Here is a 17,850-nt window from a genome sequence, read left to right as displayed (position 1 = left end):
AAAGGCGGCTTTTTCTTTCTTAATCTGACATTTTGTTCTATAGCTATTTCTAGTTATATTTCCATAGCCTACAAGGGGAATATCTCAAGAACTGAGGTCTAGTTATGCAAACTTGGAAAATTCCACCATCCAGAGAGTTGACCCTCAATTTCACCGCAGCTGCTGCCTAGCACGGTAACCACAGAGTGACTGTTTATCTGGAGGTGTGTCCCACAGTCACGTGGGTGACAACTGTGACAGTTTTTGCAGCGATATAATTGAGAGTTGGCTGTCATAGAGGTGGGAGAAATGTAGGTCTTCCCACTTGCTTCCTAAAGGACCTAGTGCTGTAGGACAGTGCTTGAATGTCATGTTCCCAGAGTGCATTTGAGATGGACATTTTTATACCAGGATTTCCAGTTCACTCAGTTCCATTTGAATGTTATTAAAGTATTCTTGGAGCAGGGGCATTTTTTTCTTGGAAAGTCCAGACTGCCTTACTTGTACTTAAGAGAGTTAAAAGATAAGCCACTTTTAAGTGTTTGTAGAGTGAAGGACTAGGCACAGCTGTCTAATTCTCTAATGGAAGGCCAGTCTTCATATGTTTTTCTTTTGTTTTGGACTAATAACTTTACATAGGGTGCATAGCGAGCCACAAAGATCAAGTAGGAATGTAAAACCCCGTAAATCTACTTGAGTAGCATTCTTATGTGCCTAGTAAGCATAGATATATCATATATTAGTTTTGGGACTAATTTGCTGCTCTCTTTCTCAACCTAATGACTTTCTATCTTCCCTAAGTTCGGCATGTTTTAGTCTTACAAACACAGCTAATTTATTGCTTTTCCTAACTTTATTCTTACCTAGCCAAAGAATCACAAACCAGAGCAGTTACAAAAATTACCCTTGGTTCAGACACTAAAAGTATTAAAACACTCAGAGAGTCACAAATGAAAACAACCCATGAAGTAGAGAGACTCGTCAAAGAAAACATCAAGCTTGTCATTAACTTCATGCCAAAGACCACAAGGAACTGAGAGGCGAGGCAGTCAAGTAGACTGACACACTGCCACGTGGACCAAAGAATGAGAGTGGTACCAGGACACCCGCCTTCTCAAGAAACTCACCAGAAACGATTGTGTCTAAACTGTGCCTTTTCCTTTTCCTTACGTAATAAAAGCAATTTTGAGCTGAGGACTTTTTGTTTTGCTCCTTAATATGTAATTGGGCTTTGTTTAGTTTAAAATTTTAGAGGTGGTTCAAATCAAAGGAATATTTACTGGCAGCAAACACATAATTCTGCAGGAAAAACTGAGAATAGCCCTCAACTAAAAGTGGCAAGTTAGAAAATGCATGTTCCTTCTAAATGTGATTTCGTCTCTTAGCAAGTGTTCAGTGAATAGGACATTTTTGAAAAGAAGAACATTCCTTCAGTTTGTGGATTGCTTTTCTGAATGCATGTAAAGGCATGGGGAATTAGGGAACTCAAAGTGGAAATTTCGTAGAGATCCTAAAATAAAAATGTTTTACAATCTTTCTGTCAACATTGTCATGTACTTTATCAGCTCATCGATTTGTTTGGCATGGATTTTTTTGGTGCATTGGAAGATGTAGTTTTCTATTATTATAATAAAATTGTAATTGTATGAATCTCGAATTGAGGCAGAAAGTATATGGAATTAATCATTAAAATCTCTATGTTTTCCATTTTAGCCCATGAATCGCTTTTACATGAGAGGATTGAAGAACAGATTGAGGTGGAGATGAAAGGTATTGTCATATTGAATGTGAGACTTAAGTAGAAATTCTGAAGGATTAATAGAATCCTTGAGCTGCCTTCTTTCTTTTTTAGTATTATGGAGAAAAATGACATAGATGGACAAATATATCTCTTAGAGTATATATTACTATGTCGCATGCCTGGTTTAGTATGCTGATGGTTACATGCATTTCACAGTAATTTGTTTTATGGTAATTTAAAATCTTGTATTTCACATTTATCAGCCATATTCAACTTCATATTTGCAGCCATTTTCTAAAGTGTGTATTAGGGAAAGTTGTCCTGTTAATGCATGAAATCATGAAGTAGAAGTCTGTTTTAAAAATCACAGTGAATTAAATCAAACAATAGTCAATAACCTAGCTGTCATTCTCAGAATGCAATGTCATGAATGAATTATGATTGAAATGCTACTTGATTTAGGATGTGTGAAAATGTTACATTCCCATTCTGGTTTACACTTCATGCACATATCTCATTTTAACATTGATATGTCTCTTACACTGGCTTGCAGATAGCTGCCTTATGGATCCTTATTGCCTGCTTTTCTTTGCGTAACATTGTGACTTTATGGCTGTATTAGTTCGAATAAACGCCTTCTCATTTTATCTTAGCTAATTATTTATTATTATAGTTCTTGTATATATTTTTTAAATAGTTAATTCCCAAAAATATAATAGTTTAATCTACCATCCAAAGGATCAGAAAGGGCGTTTATTCCACTCTCTGCAAGTCAGGTAAGATTCTCCTCTTCGCCATCAAAAGAACAAAGTTTTTCTGCTCTCAAAACAAATATGCACAAGAACGTGTTATTTTGAAATGCATTTTTGCTTGTTCAAGAAGAAATTTCAACAGTTTGAAGAAAAGACCAGACAACGAACGATTTTCGTGTCAGAATCTTTTAAACAGAGCATGGTGTTGCGTTTATTCGAACAAATATGGTGAGTGACATTTTTTATGGATTTGTGAGAATCTGTAGCATGCACTTTATTTCATTTTCTATTTTGCAATTTCATTTATTTCCAACTTTTCACCTACTATGGAAAATAGTAAAATGCTTTATAATTTAATTTTTTTCAGAATTTTCCGAGGAAGAATCGGAACCTTCAGAAAGAGATACACGTGATGCCTTTTCAGATTCTGAAGACATAGACCACAGCTCCATGGCTGCTAAAAGATATGCAAGTAGAATATCATCTACAAGCTCCTGGCCCGAATATTTCAAGCCTTCTTTTACCCAAAAACTCATGTTTAAATATGTTTTAGAGGGTGAACCTGTTGTTTTTATGTGTAAATTAATTGCCTGTCCAACTCCAGAAATGACTTGGTTTCATAACAGTCGGCCTATCCCAACAGGTCTTCGAAGGGTCATAAAAACTGAGAGTGATTTACATCATCACTCTTCCAGCTTAGAGGTAAAAAGGGTCCAAGAGAGAGATTCTGGAAGTTATAGGTTATTAGCAATTAATAGTGAAGGATCTGCTGAGTCAACTGCGTCATTGCTTGTTATCCAAAAAGGGCAAGATAAGAAATATTTAGAATTTCTGAAAAGGGCAGAACAGACACATGAAAATATAGAGGCTTTAGCTGAAAGGAGAGAAGATAGGATAAAGGTTGACCTGAGGTTTACTGGCTCTCCCTTTAACAAAACACAAGAGTTGGAACAAAAGGGAATGGTGCGAACTATACACTTTAAGACAGTACGTCCTGGCAAGAAAACGGATTTTATGTATGCTGAAGAATATTTAGAAAGTAAATCTGACATAAGAGGATGGCTTAATGTAGGTGAAAGTTTCCTGGACGAGGAGACCAAAATGAAGTTGCAGCGTTTACGGGAGGCTAGAAAAATGTTAGTGGAGAAAAAGAAACTCTCTCTTTTAGATATGTCATCTGAAATAAGCTCAAGAACTTTGAGAAGTGAAGTTAGTGATAAAGATACTCTGTTCTCCAGAGAGGAAATAAAAAGCAGGTCTGTATCTGATCCAGCAGAAAATAGGGATAAGGTAGATAATTCAACTGAGGGTATTGTCCAGAATCCACATGTACTTCCTAATCAATTGGATCAAAATGTGGAATTTGGAGAACTTCCCACAAGCCTTCAAATTACTGTTGATGAAGAAATTCTCCAGACTGAAATAGGAATGAGCCAAGAGGCATTTCCAAGAGAAAGTCTACCAAAGGACCATTTATATGATAGGATTCTAGTAAAGGAGGATACTCAAGCAAGAGGACAACTTGAAGAAACTGTGACCAAACCTGAAATTGGAGAATCCTCTAAATATATAACTAATGTCGACGAGAATGAGGAAATGTATGAGACTCCCCAAAAGGTGTCTCAAGTTATTATGCCATATGCCAGTGAATCTTTTGGTACACTTATAAATATTAAAGAAAATGAAGAAATAGATAGTAAAATAATAAGAAAAGATGATTTGAGAGAATCACAACACCCTATTTCCACAAAAGTTGATGAATTCAAAATTGAACAGGAAGAAAAAGACACAAGAGTTTTTGAAAGTTCTTTCCAACAACATTCGCAACGTTGCCCACCTTCATTTCTTCAAGAAATTGAATCTCAAGAAGTTTATGAAGGTGACACTTGTAAATTTGTATGTCATTTTCAAGGATATCCTCAACCCATAGTGACATGGTATAACAATGATATACCAATCCCACGTAATCGAGGCTTTCTTACTCACACCTTGGAAAACTATTCAACATTAACTTTTTCTTCTGTTCTTCCTCACAATGAAGGTACTATTACCTGTGTGCTGTTTAACCAATATGGGACAGTAAAAACAACTGGTATACTTAAAGTGAAAACAAAACAAAGGCATAGTGTTGAAGCACATAAAGTCCCAGTGTTGCATGACTACACTGATGAGGAAGAGGAGCTGGCATTGGTGTTTGACCAACCAAAAGGCATTCACCCACCTTTGAGACAAGAGGGCCAAACAAATCTCCATGTGTTAACAACTAACCCACCAGTTGATCCCTCTGCGGGCATGGAATTGCTTTCCTTTCCTGTAGAAATTCAAATAACAGCAGCTACTCCTACCCCAGAACAGGACAAAGAGTCAAGAGAACTGTTTCAACCTGAGGAGTTGGAACCTAAGGCATCAGCTCAAGATGAGGCTACTCAGTCACCAAAACACAAATTTATATTTTCATCTGATATTACTAATGAGCCACCACAGATGTTACAAGAAATGCCAAAGCATGCCAGGTGTAGAGAAGGAGATTCCATAATACTTGAATGTTCACTCTCTGGTGAGCCTAAGCCGGTTGTAACATGGTTTCAAAACGGAGTCCTTTTAAGGCAGAACCAGAAGTTTCAGTTTGAAGAAGTTAACTGTAGCCACAGATTATATATTAATGATGTTAATTCTCAAGATTCTGGAAAATATAAATGTATTGCGGAAAACAATTTAGGAACCGTTGAAAGTGTTTCACATCTAACAGTGGAAGCTGTCACTCAGAGGGAATATAGTCAATTAGAAAATATTCATGGAATTTATGCCAAATATTCCAAAGATCAGCAAAGTCAAGGAGAATCTGTAAGGGCACATTTTTATGATTATCCAGCTGGTCCTTTTACTCCCCAATCTAATGTAAAAGAATATTCTGTAAGGGAATATTTTCAAAGCCTTGAGACAATTAAACAGATAGACCAGAAAAGCCAGGTTCGTTGCATACCTTCTAGAGAAAAACTACCCAGACTTATGCAGCATGCTCCTAGAGTCATAAAAATCAACAAGCCGGTCAGAGCTGAACTCATACACTGTCAGGATGAAGGGAGAGAGGAGCACGTAAATGAAAAATCAAAACTGGACCAAGCAGAGGGTACTGTTTATCCATTGGTTGATGACTTCAGTGAAGTTAAAATTAGGAAAGAGGTGAGGAATGATTTTGGGAAACTTGGTGGACCAGAAAGGGAAAACATGCAAGAATGTGCCCAAAGTGAATATTTATCGAATATCCGCTCTGAGAGTACTTCCGATAGTTACAATACAGAAGACTCATCCATCATTGCATATGAAGAAGCCCTTGGTGAAGAGAGATACTACCTAGGAGGAAAGGTGAAGCATAGAATCATTGCGTTTGAGAAGTTACAACATGTAGAAAAAGGAGTTCTAGAAAAAAGACCTACCAGGAAATCATTTGTTAATCCTCTTCGGAGGAAGCTTGACGACATAGACTTTCCATTAAAGCAAAGAGAATCCCGGGCAAGCGACCTAAATCCAAAGATGCATCAGGCAGAGATAATGTCTCCACATGCTGAACCAGATCCATCTGACGTTGTAATGAATTTGAAGCTGCTTTCTTCTCAAACTCAAGAGGAATTTGAAGTACAAGAGAGGGAACAACAGAAAGAAGTAGGTTTTATAGGACAGTCTGCAGTTTCTGAAAGCGCTGAACGTGAAGCACCTGCTAAATTTGACCTAAAACATTTTCACGCTCAGATAGAAAATGCAGATAGAAAATTCCAGGAATTAGACAGTGATCATCCAGAAGAAGCTAATTTTAAAATCCAACATCCCACTTCTGAAACAACTGATGATGAAAGCATTGTTTTTGATCTAAAACAAATATATTCTCATATAAGAGATCCAGGTAAGGAGTTCCAAGGGCAAGAAATTAGCCAACAGCAGGAAACTCCTTATAAAGAAGAAATTTCCAGTCCTGAAACCTTACAATCTGATACACAGATTACCTCTAAACGTGTGCAAAATAACATATTTACCAACCCAGAAATTTCTTCCAGTCAGGAGTTTTCAAACAGGACTGTGATGGAGAAAAGTCCTATGGAGGAAAATACCTTTTATTTGGAAAAAGAAGTCCAACATATACAGGAACAAAATTTAGAAATTTTAAATACTGGTATTTCTCTTAAATCCTGTTCTGAAGAAATCCGTAGTGACTCATCTGCCCTCCTTCAAACCTCATCTGCAGATGTAGGAGAAATGGATATTTCTGAGGAAAAAAGCTGTCTAGAAAATGGAGATAGAAGTTTCATTTCACATTTGAAAGAAGCGGCAAGTGAGGAAAACCTTTTAGAGGTTTGCGAAATGGAGGAAGAACATACTTCGGAACCAGAGTTGGCATCATTTCAAAAGCAGGATGGAAGGACACAGGAATATGGCACTGGAATTTTGGGAGACCACAAAGATGGTGTTCAGGAAGCAGACACACTCCACAGAAAAGTGTCCCTGAGTCAGGGCTTTCCATTCCCGATGGCTGAGGAACAACAGGATCCGAAAGAACCAATAAGTGAAAACACTGATGCCTCTGGAAAAGAAAAATGTTATGAAGAAGTTCAACTTCGAAATGACACTTCTTTCTCCACTACTGAAGGAGAAAAGATAGAAACTTGTTTTTCTGAAAGTTTTCCTAAATTGGATGAGGCACATACGACAGAAGTAATGGAATCTGAGACCTCCCTAACACAATATTTACTTGCTGCTGGAAAGCACAAAGTTCCTGAAACTAAAGACACCAAACACGGGGCAAACCTTGGCCAGAGTGAATCAATCATGTCTATGGAGGTTGAAGAAGTAACTTTCAACACTGTGTATGAGTATTACACCCAACAGCAGGAATCACTGGGTCGCCCATTTTCTCCTGAATCTGATATTTCGATTGATGTGGGCAGTACAAGCAGTGAAGAAATCTCTGAGTTAGACCAGTTTTATACCCCACCATCCTCTGTTGAACATTTTGAAACTCCGAAGTCTCCTGATTCATATTTTAATCCTTCAGATACAACTAAACAATCCTCAACAAATCCAGGAGGTGAGACTGTTGAAAGAACCACACCTCTAGAGGAAGCTGCTGAAAGGTACTCAACACCTTCTGAAGGGGAGGTAGCAGAAAGATATTCCACACCCCCAGGGGAGACACTAGAGAGATATTCCACACCCCCAGGGGAGACACTAGAGAGATATTCCACACCCCCAGGGGAGACACTAGAGAGATATTCTACACCCCCAGGGGAGACACTAGAGAGATATTCTACACCTCCAGGAGAGACACTAGAGAGATATTCTACACCCCCAGGAGAGGCACTAGAGAGATATTCTACACCTTTAGGAGGAGAAACAGTTGAAAGATATTCTATTCCTACTGGAGGACCAAACCCCACTGAAAAATTTAAAACATACCCATCAAACATAGAAAGGGAGGACAGTATGCCAAATGAGCGTTTCCATACACCTACAGGAGAGAGAAGTTCAGCTTATGAAATATGGCGTTCTGATTCATTTGGAACACCCAATGAAGCCATTGAACCAAAAGACAATGAAATGCCTCCATCTTTTATTGAACCTCTGACCAAAAGGAAGATATATGAAAACACAACATTAGGCTTCATTGTTGAAGTTGAGGGCCTTCCAGTTCCTGGTGTGAAATGGTATCGAAATAAATCTTTGCTAGAGCCAGATGAAAGAATCAAAATAGAAAGGGTGGGTAATGTGTGTTCTTTGGAAATTTCTAACATTCAAAAAGGAGACGGGGGAGAGTACATGTGCCATGCTGTAAACATCATAGGGGAAGCAAAGAGCTTTGCAAATGTAGACATAGTACGCCAAAAAGAAAGAGCAGTGGCGCTCCCACCTCCGGTAACACATCAGCACGTCATGGAATTTGATCTGGAAAACACCACGTCATCAAGAACACCTTCTCCCCAAGAAATTGTCCTGGAAGTGGAATTAAGTGAAAAAGATGTTAAAGAATTTGAGAAGCAAGTGAAAATAGTCACAGTCCCTGAATTTACTCCCGATCATAAAAGCATGATTGTGAGTCTAGATGTTCTTCCACTGAATTTAGCAGATCCAAATATGGCTTCAAGGGGGGAAGAAGACAAAGATTTAAAAATTGATTTAGAAGTATTTGAAATGCCTCCTCGCTTTGTAACGCCAATTTGTGATTTTAAAATTCCAGAAAATTCGGACGCCGTGTTCAAATGTTCAGTCATAGGCATCCCCAGTCCCGAAGTTAAGTGGTACAAAGAATATATGTGTATTGAGCCAGATAACGTTAAATATGTGATTAGCGAGGAGAAGGGAAGTCACACCCTTAAAATTCGAAACGTCTGTCTTTCTGACAGTGCAACGTACAGGTGCAGGGCTGTGAATTGCGTGGGAGAGGCTATCTGTCGGGGATTCCTCACCATGGGAGATTCTGAAATATTTGCTATGATAACAAAGAAAGGTAAAGTGACCTTAAGCAGTTTGAAGGAAGAGTTAGTCTTAAAGAGCAAATATTCAGACAGTTTTTTTGAGTTTCAGGTGGTGGAAGGGCCTCCCCGGTTTATCAAAGGTCTTTCTGACTGTTATGCACCCTTAGGCACAGCGGCTTATTTCCAGTGTTTAGTTCGTGGCTCTCCAAGACCCACGGCTTACTGGTACAAAGATGGGAAACCGGTGCGAGGAGCTAGGTTCAGTGCTGAGGAGAGAGGCATAGGGTTCCACAACCTGTTCATAACAAGCTTAGTGAAAGACGACGAAGGTGAGTACAGGTGTGTAGCTAAGAACGAATCAGGAATGGCGGAGACCTGTGCAGTCCTCACCCTGACCTAAAGTTTCTCGGGCAGTGTTCTCGCGCCTCAGCAACTATGAGAAACGATTTAAGTACTTTTATATTTTCCAAGTCATATAGAGCTAATAAATTTCCAGATATGTCTACTCTATTTGAACACGTTACATTGAAAACCCCTGGGAAAAAGAGTTTCTCTATGTAGAAATCTCATGTTTGTAATACCTGTAAATATTCTGTTATCTAAACTGTGGAGCCCTCACTTGCGTCAATTATGCTGTGAATCATCAAGCTCAATTAAACATCTCCTTGGCTACCCAATTGTTGGTGCTTCTCCTTCGCTCTCAATTCTCCTCCCAAAGCGTTTCTGCAGAATGCATTCCCTTTCGGCAGATATACTATATATGTAAAGTAAAATGTAAAATGAAAGACTGTGTCAGATGACCACCAGACAACTTGGCAAGGTAAAATATCCTCTCTGCATTGAATACAAGTCATTTTTGAAATTATAACTCTTTCGCATCCAAATCCATGCTTATTTACTAGGACTTAGAATAGATAAAACAAACAACAATAGAAACCAGCTTCACCCAATTGGTAACTAACTCTGTAACCTGTTTTACATTGCATTAATATTTTTTTGGCTCTTTAAAAAATATTTTCTTTATTACTATCCCTCTTCTTACCTGTATTAACTCTTGCTGGTTTTGAGGGACCAATGGTGCTCTCTTTTTGGGTAGAGTTCATCTAAACACTTGCAGAATATGTGAATAAAGATCTTTCCACTTTTGGAAATACCTCATTTTATCAATTTTTGACATAGCATCAAGTGTAAAATACTGCAATAATTTGATATTGGCCTTGGGGGGTGGGGAAAAGAAACTGCTATATTACATTTACATATAGATTTTAAACTGCAGTGCAATTTCAGAATCTTTAAAATTAGAAAAACAGAAGGTGGGACCGTTTTAATATCAAGGCAATACGGTAATTTGTATTTCAAATTATATTCAAATAACAAGATAATAAGCTTTCTTGTTATTTTCACTGAATTTGTTTTAAAACTAACTAGAATTTAATAAGCATTCAAATTTAAGATGCATACATGTTTCTAAAGTGACACTGTTTTTCAGAATTATAATTATAATAAATTCACAAAATCCTTAACATTGTACCTATTTCCAACTGTGAATCTAAATCTTCTCATATAAGATGTAATAAATATAAAGAAATTCCATTTTCTTATCTGAAAACAAGTGTTGAACCAAAAGGCCTCAGAGGTAATCATTCAACTCTATGATTCTGTGTCATCCCAGTGGTACCTTTTCTTAATGTAATTTAGAATAAATTTTAGTTTTGCAACAGGTGAGAGAAGTAATAGAATACAGTAATGAAATTATGAATCTTCCCTCCCTCCAACTCTCCCAATTACTTGCTGTTACCTGGTGGCTTTATTTGTCCTCTGCTTTGAGCAATTTTTATGCACCGTGATCGTACTAAAAATATTTTTCATTTAATTCTAAAAAATTAAACATTTCATTTAAATTTAATTTTCAAAAGAATTCATATACCCAATTATGTTTATGTTCCTTTCATCTGTTAATTTTTTATTCCCACAATGGGAATTCCCTTTTAAAAGCCCTCTGAGTTAAAGAAGCCATTGGGAGAAAGTGCAGAATATAGGCAGAGCTAGTCAGGCTTACACCTCCCAAAAAACATTTCTTTTACTTGTTTTGAGTCACCATAACTCATCATGATAGATATGCTCTTGTGGAAAAATCATTTCTGTTTCTGTGCTCCAGTGAGCACACAATATGTATGATAACAATTACAGATTTCCTGTAATACACCACACCATAAATCCTTGAAATAAAACTAATTCTGCAGTTTAGGGATTACTTATTCTACTCTTAATCACATAATGAATGTTGAAATAAATTAGAAACTCAGGTCATGACAAACATGGCAAGCGGACTTTACCCAAGCATCATACAGCATAGCAACAGTTCAAACCTGTTTCTTAAAAAGAAAAAGAAAAAGAAAAAAATTTAATGCCTTATTGGATTTTCAGGAAATGCTGAAAAGTACACTTTTATGCACATAAGAAGGTGGGCTTTATTTGATTCTGCTTATTAAAATTCTGTTAGTCTCAGATACATTGAACTTGAGGATATTCAAAATCAAAATGACTGAATAAGCCTTGCCCACAGTTGGCTTACTTATTAATTGTTGTAGATAATTAGATGATTTTTTTCTGACTCAATGATAAATAAATTGCAAGCCTGTAATACTAATTTCTCTGATGCTGGATAACGAATTCATGGTTACACATACTAGAGTTTAGACATAATTATTAGCTGTTTCTGCTACATTCATTTTTAACTACACCTTTCTTGTTTCAGCACATTTGAATTTCATTTACTATCTTTGTGATGGTTAATACACTATGTTTAGAATTAGGGGGAAACAAAAATATTTCAACATATTAGTGAGTAGGGATATTTTAGCTATATTCACATTCATTCTCTTTACAGATATTTTAGGAGTTCAAGTGAAGGGAAAGCTGGCATGAGTTAAACATTATAGGTTAAACGTAAAGTTAAGTGGTCACCATTAGTATGTGAAATTAGTCAATAGTTTGATGGCTTACTAATGAAATAATGAAAAGTTGAATATGTATTCTACATGCTATAAGTAAGTTTTATCAGTACATTTATAACCAACAGACACCAGAGCCTTGCCTTCTCATGCTTATACACTAGAACAGAAAGAAATTAAGGCATAAAACAATTCCATGTGATGCTAGTGCAGTGAACTAATAAAATAATAAAACTATTTTTTGGTAAGGTGATAGAGCTATTATTAACAGAGTTGTTTTACATACGTAAAAGATTTGATGAAAAGCTTAATTCCTTGTTATCAAATTACATGTCTTTCATCCTGTCATCCATGATACTGTTTTAAAAAGTATTTGTTACTCCCTGCTTTGTTTTTCTGTTCAATAGTGCTGTATAGATATTTCTCACACAATAAAATATAAACAGATTTTTAATGTTGGAGTTGCTTTCTCTTGTTTCTGATTCTCCCATTTTCTTGACTTAACATAAGCCTTAGTATAAAAGCTTTGGTGAAGTAATGTGGTAAATTAAACAGGCAAAAGAAGGCCCACATCTCTAGTAACTGAAAACAGTGGTTCTCTTACAAATTCAAATTAAAAATTTACTGTAATCCTTTGTTTTTAATAATGGCTTCCATTTATAAGCAGTAAATAGGACATAGATGTTTTATTTTGGAAATAGTCTTCAATTTGACAATGATGATCAATCTTAAACTCAAGAAAATTCTAAATATAAATAATAATTCTGGATCTTTTTAGAAATTGATTTACATAACCCTGGATTCTTTTATTATAAATAGTTAGCCAGCAGTTTTTCAAACTTTAGAATTAGGATTATATGACAAAGAAAAACTCGTAAGAACATCTTTAAAATTTATAAACTCTAACACAAATGAAGTGGATTGGGAGTTACATTAGTATGGTATTTATCATCATATAATATGATATAATAAACAAAGGTTAAAACTTGAGAAATGTGCTTTTTGATAAATTAATCTCGAGATAATATAATGATTCCAGGAATAAAGCAGAAGGCGGCCTTCAATTCATGCATAATTCTTTGACTTCTATTTCTCTGTTTTGGTAAATAAAATTGATAGTAAAATAATAACAATTTCTTCCCATACAGAGTTTTCTAGTTCTCTTCTGTCTGCTAAGGAAGAAGGATTCCAAACGTATGGCTCTGGCCTTCAGTTACCTGATAGAAATGAAACACTTGAACTTTTGTCTGAACCTCCAGTTTATTCAACTAAATTTGATTCTCAAAAGGAAGGCAGTTTCCCAGTTTTCATCAAAGAAGTGTCAAATGCCGAAATAAATGTAGGGGATGTGGCCAAACTGTCTGTGACTGTCACTGGCATTCCCAAGCCAAAAATTCAGTGGTTCTTTAATGGAGTAACGTTAACTCCTTCTGCCGACCACAAATTTGTTTTTGATGGTAACGATCACAGTTTAATCATCCTGTTCACCAAATTCAAGGATGAAGGAGAGTATACATGTATTGCCAGTAATGAATATGGACAGACAACATGTAGCGCCTATCTAAAAATAAATTCCACAGGAGAGGGCCACAAAGAGACAGAACCAGAATCAGCAGTGGAGAAACCTCTGGAAAAGTTTGAAGGTCCTTGTCCTCCTTATTTCCTTAAGGAGTTAAAACCGGTTTACTGTACCCAGGGGCTCCCTGCCATCTTTGAGTACATGGTGCTTGGAGAGCCTGCACCCACTGTTTTGTGGTTGAAAGAAAACAAGCAGCTGTGCACCAATGTTTATTACACTATTATTCATAACCCTGATGGTTCCGGAACGTTCATCGTCAATGACCCTCAGAGGGAAGACAGTGGCCTCTATGTCTGTAAAGCAGAGAACATGTGGGGTGAGTCCACCTGTGCAGCAGAGCTGCTTGTGCTTCTGGAAGATACAGACATGACTGATGCCCCCAGCAAAGAGAAGTCCACGCCAGAAGCTCCTAAAGATTTTCCACAGATGTCGTTCAAAGGCCCTGAAGTTGAGGCATTTGACTCCAAGCAGGAAGTTGCAGCTTTTGTAAAGGACACCATTTTGAAAGCTGCTTTAATTGCAGAAGAAAAACAACAGTTTTCTTATGAGCGTGTTGTTAAAACCAATGAAATGAGCAGTCAAGTTACTCTAGTAGCTGAGCAATTGCAATCCACAGTCATGTTGGAGCAGGATAGGTCCACTCCTGAAAGCACTGGGGAACTTCTTTCCATCAATGGCACTACTCATGTTCAGCCTATCAAGGAACCACCTCCCAAATTACAGCTGCAGATTGTCCAGTCCCAGAAAACCCTCCCCAAAGAAGACATTCTAATGGTTCAAGAGCCTGCATCACAGCTGGTGCTATCAGATACTGAAAAAATCTCCCCAAGTGCCATGACCAAAGAAGAAATTAGTTCGTTAACAGCTGAGCCTCTGAAAACTTTATTAGCTGAGCCTGAAGGGAGTTATCCTCAGTCTTCAATAGAAGAAACTCCAGCCCACTTGTATCCAACCTCTGTGGCTGAGGAAGTGCTTTTACCAAAAGAAAAGACATTATCTGCAGTGGACAAAGAGCAAAGAGTGACTCTTCAAAAGCAAGAGGCACAAAGTGCTCTCATCCTGACTCAAAGCTTAGCTGAGGGACGTGTGGAAAGTTTCAAAGGTCCTGACGTCGTGATCTCTGAGGTAAACTGTGAGCCCCAGGTCCCCTCAGAACGCACGTGCACAGCAGGTGAAATTTTGATGGAAAGGGCGGGTCAACTGAAAAGTACACGGCAAGATTTTGCAGACAGGACTGAGGAAGGCAAGTCCTTAAGGTTTCCGCTAGCGTGTGAGGAAAAGCAGATACTGCTCAAGGAAGAGCGTTATGATAACTTGGCAACACCCCCAAACCAAACCATTGAGTATAAAAAAGAGCCTATGGTGATAAACGGCATGCAGGAGGTGCAGCAAAGTGATGTTCTTTCTAAGGAAAGTTTGCTTTCTGGTATTCCAGAAGAGCAACGAGTAAACCTGAAAACTCAGATCCGCAGGGTTTTGCAATCAGCAGTGGCTAGGGAGCAGCCAAGTCTTTTCTCTGAATGGTTAAGAAACATTGAAAAGGTGGAGGTCAAGGCCATAAACTTCACCCAAGAGCCCAAACGCATTATGTGCACCTACCTTATTACCTCAGTGGAGTCTCTAACAGAAGAAGTAACCGTTGCGATTGAAGGCATTGATCCCCAAATGGCTAACTTGAAAACTGAACTTAAGGACGCTTTGTGCTCTATTATATGTGAGGAAATAAACATCTTAACAGCTGAGGATCCTAGCATTCAGACAGGAGCCAAAACAGGCTTGCAGGAAGAAATAGATTCTTTTTCAGACTCACAGAGGGTTGAAGCAATCACGGAACCGGAAGTCGAATCTAAACATCTTGTCTCAACGGAAGAGGTCAGTTATTTTAATGTGGAAAGTCAGGTCAAAGTTATGGATACCATAACGGTTACCGATGCGGTTGCTTCAACTGCTGTCTCCAGTGAAAAACAGGATGAGATGCCAAAACCACCAGAGGAAAACGAGAAGTTCTCTGACAGTGGTACCCAGGAGGGTGGTATGGTAGAGACACAGGAAGCTGAGAGTTGCTTAAGCAAAGGGGATGGTCCTGTTATATGTACGCCCTTGGTGGACACTACTGCTGAGGAAGGTGACATCGTAAAGCTCATATCATCCATAACAAATGCCAAAGAGGTGAATTGGTATTTTGAGAGTAAACTGGTGCCTTCAGACGAAAAGTTCAAGTGTTTACAAGATCAAAATACATATACGCTAGTAATTGACAACATAAATACAGAAGAACATGAAGGAGAGTATACCTGTGAGGCCTTGAATGACAACGGAAAGACAGCAACGTCAGCAAAACTCACTGTAGTCAAAAGAGGTTGGATTTTAAGGATTAAGTGGTTCAAGCTGTAACATTCACTGGATTGTACTGATTTAGGTTTCATCACTGAATTCTCACCTGCCACTGCCAGAATGCCGATTATTTAGAGTAAGAATGAAATCACAGACATAATCATGGTTATTAACTCTTCTTTTCCCTTACTGCCTTACCGGGTAGTATGTTATATCTATGTTACTATTTATTTTTAAAATAAGACATATTTTCATATGTTTCATAATAACACTGACATGTTTTTTAGTTTGTTTTTATCTGAAAATACTTTAATAATACGTACTACAAGCTGTCCGTGGACACCTAGCTTCTCTGAAATTGCCAGTCTCATCTCTAAATTCAGAATAACCATGATTAATTGTCCATTTGTGTTTCTCATTTCTATTTCTTTTTTGCTGTCGTTTCACTTCTTCACTTTATTTAGTATTTCAGGTTTTTTCACATTATTCTCAGTGTTCCTAGTCAGCATGGTATATTTAAAGAATATATCATGTTGTTATGCATGTAAGCCAGTAGCATCACATTTTAATCATTTTTTTCACCATTCACTGCAAAGTAACAATTGAATATATTGAAAGCTGCTTATTGTCTTCTTTCGCCTTCAATAATCTTTCTCATTTTCCAGTCACTTGTTTTAAACTGCTGCAATCTGTCTCACCAATTTCAACTGTTTTAAGTCATTAACAGCCCCAATGTTAGGAGGAAAAGGACAATGTGGTGTGCCTAATAAGGAGGCGTGCTCATGGACTCTGCTTCCCTTTGCAGCTGCTCCAGTGCTCAGGAGGAGAATTGAGCCCCTTGAAGTGGCTCTGGGCCATCTAGCCAAGTTCACCTGTGAGATCCAGAGTGCCCCCAATGTGCGGTTCCAGTGGTTTAAGGCTGGCCGACAAATTTACGACAGTGACAAGTATTCTATCCGATCTTCAAAGTATGTCTCCACCCTGGAAATCCTGAGATCCCAGGTTGTTGACTGCGGCGAGTACACCTGCAAAGCTTCCAATGAGTATGGCAGTGTCAGCTGTACAGCCACACTGACCGTGACAGGTAAATGCCATGCATTGACACGGATGTTATCATCTCATTTCGTGTGATTGCCTATTTTGCTTTTTGGACAGGTGCAGGAAGTGCTTGTCCTACCGACTGGAGAGACCAATAGCCAAAACGGTAACCTGGTGGCTAGGTGCTGTAGATCCTATGTGGGACAAGAAATGATTGTTTACAGTTATATTTCTAACAGCAGCTAAAGAAACAATAAAAAATAAGTTATTATTTTAAGAACAATGTTAAGGTATCAAATGAGCAGTGGCTCCTGTAAGTTTGGTTTTGGGGGGGTTGTTTTTGTTTGTTTTGTTCTCTTTTTTCTAAATGATTAGCCTAAATGTCTTGAATAGCTAGTAATGGCCTGACTTGGCCCTTTATATAAAAAACCTCAGGACAGTTTGGTGTCACTAAAAAATAAATGTTATCCCAATGTATTTAATAATTTGAAACCAGTTAACCAATTAAGAACAGAATTACAAACTGAAAAAAAGCAGAGCATAAGACTGAAGTTAAACAATCCCAATGTGAGCCAGGGAGCCAGTACAAGACTACAAACTAGGATTCTCACTCTAGGCTTTATTACTAATTTAAAAATAAGAGCAACTACACAGATATTCTGTTCTCAATTTCCTAATTGACACACAGGATGACTTTCAAATAGTTAACGCACCAAGTGTTTGAATTCCCTCATTAGTAAAAAAATTAGTAGTTCTTTCTTTCTCTTTCTCTTTCTCTTTCTCTTTCTCTCTCTTTTGCTTTCTTCCTTCCGAGGGAAAGCATGAATATGAACTACGGTTTAGGATCCAGGGGTAGCAACCCCCGTGTTCTTGAGAGAAGCCTTGCATTAATGTCAGGGTGGGACTGTCCCTTGGTCTTCTTTTTCCGTGAGAGCATAAAGGGGGAAGGCAAATGCAGCAGCTCTCTTTGACTTGAAAGTCAGGCTGCCCTGTAGCATCCTCTCCTCTA

General features: G+C 37.8%; 1 protein-coding gene across 2 annotated transcripts in view; it reads left to right on the top strand.

Annotated features, from left to right (window-relative positions):
- TTN (titin) overlaps positions 1-17,850 on the top strand; it is a 268,972-nt gene that overhangs the window by 51,158 nt on the left and 199,964 nt on the right. The window contains exons 45-47 of one of the 2 annotated variants that reach the window (XM_070241291.1): positions 1,693-1,749; positions 13,039-15,828; positions 16,609-16,887. In XM_070241291.1, coding sequence (XP_070097392.1) covers positions 1,693-1,749; positions 13,039-15,828; positions 16,609-16,887 — 3,126 coding nt within the window. Of the gene's footprint in view, positions 1-1,692; positions 1,750-2,839; positions 9,614-13,038; positions 15,829-16,608; positions 16,888-17,850 lie in introns of those variants that run through there. The other variant, XM_070241292.1, reaches the window with a different exon arrangement.

Source organism: Equus caballus, chromosome 18 (assembly GCF_041296265.1).
Source record: "Equus caballus isolate H_3958 breed thoroughbred chromosome 18, TB-T2T, whole genome shotgun sequence".
Classification (NCBI taxonomy): domain Eukaryota; kingdom Metazoa; phylum Chordata; class Mammalia; order Perissodactyla; family Equidae; genus Equus; species Equus caballus.
Note: the sequence above shows the minus strand (reverse complement) of the source record. Positions and strands in the feature narration are given on the sequence as shown.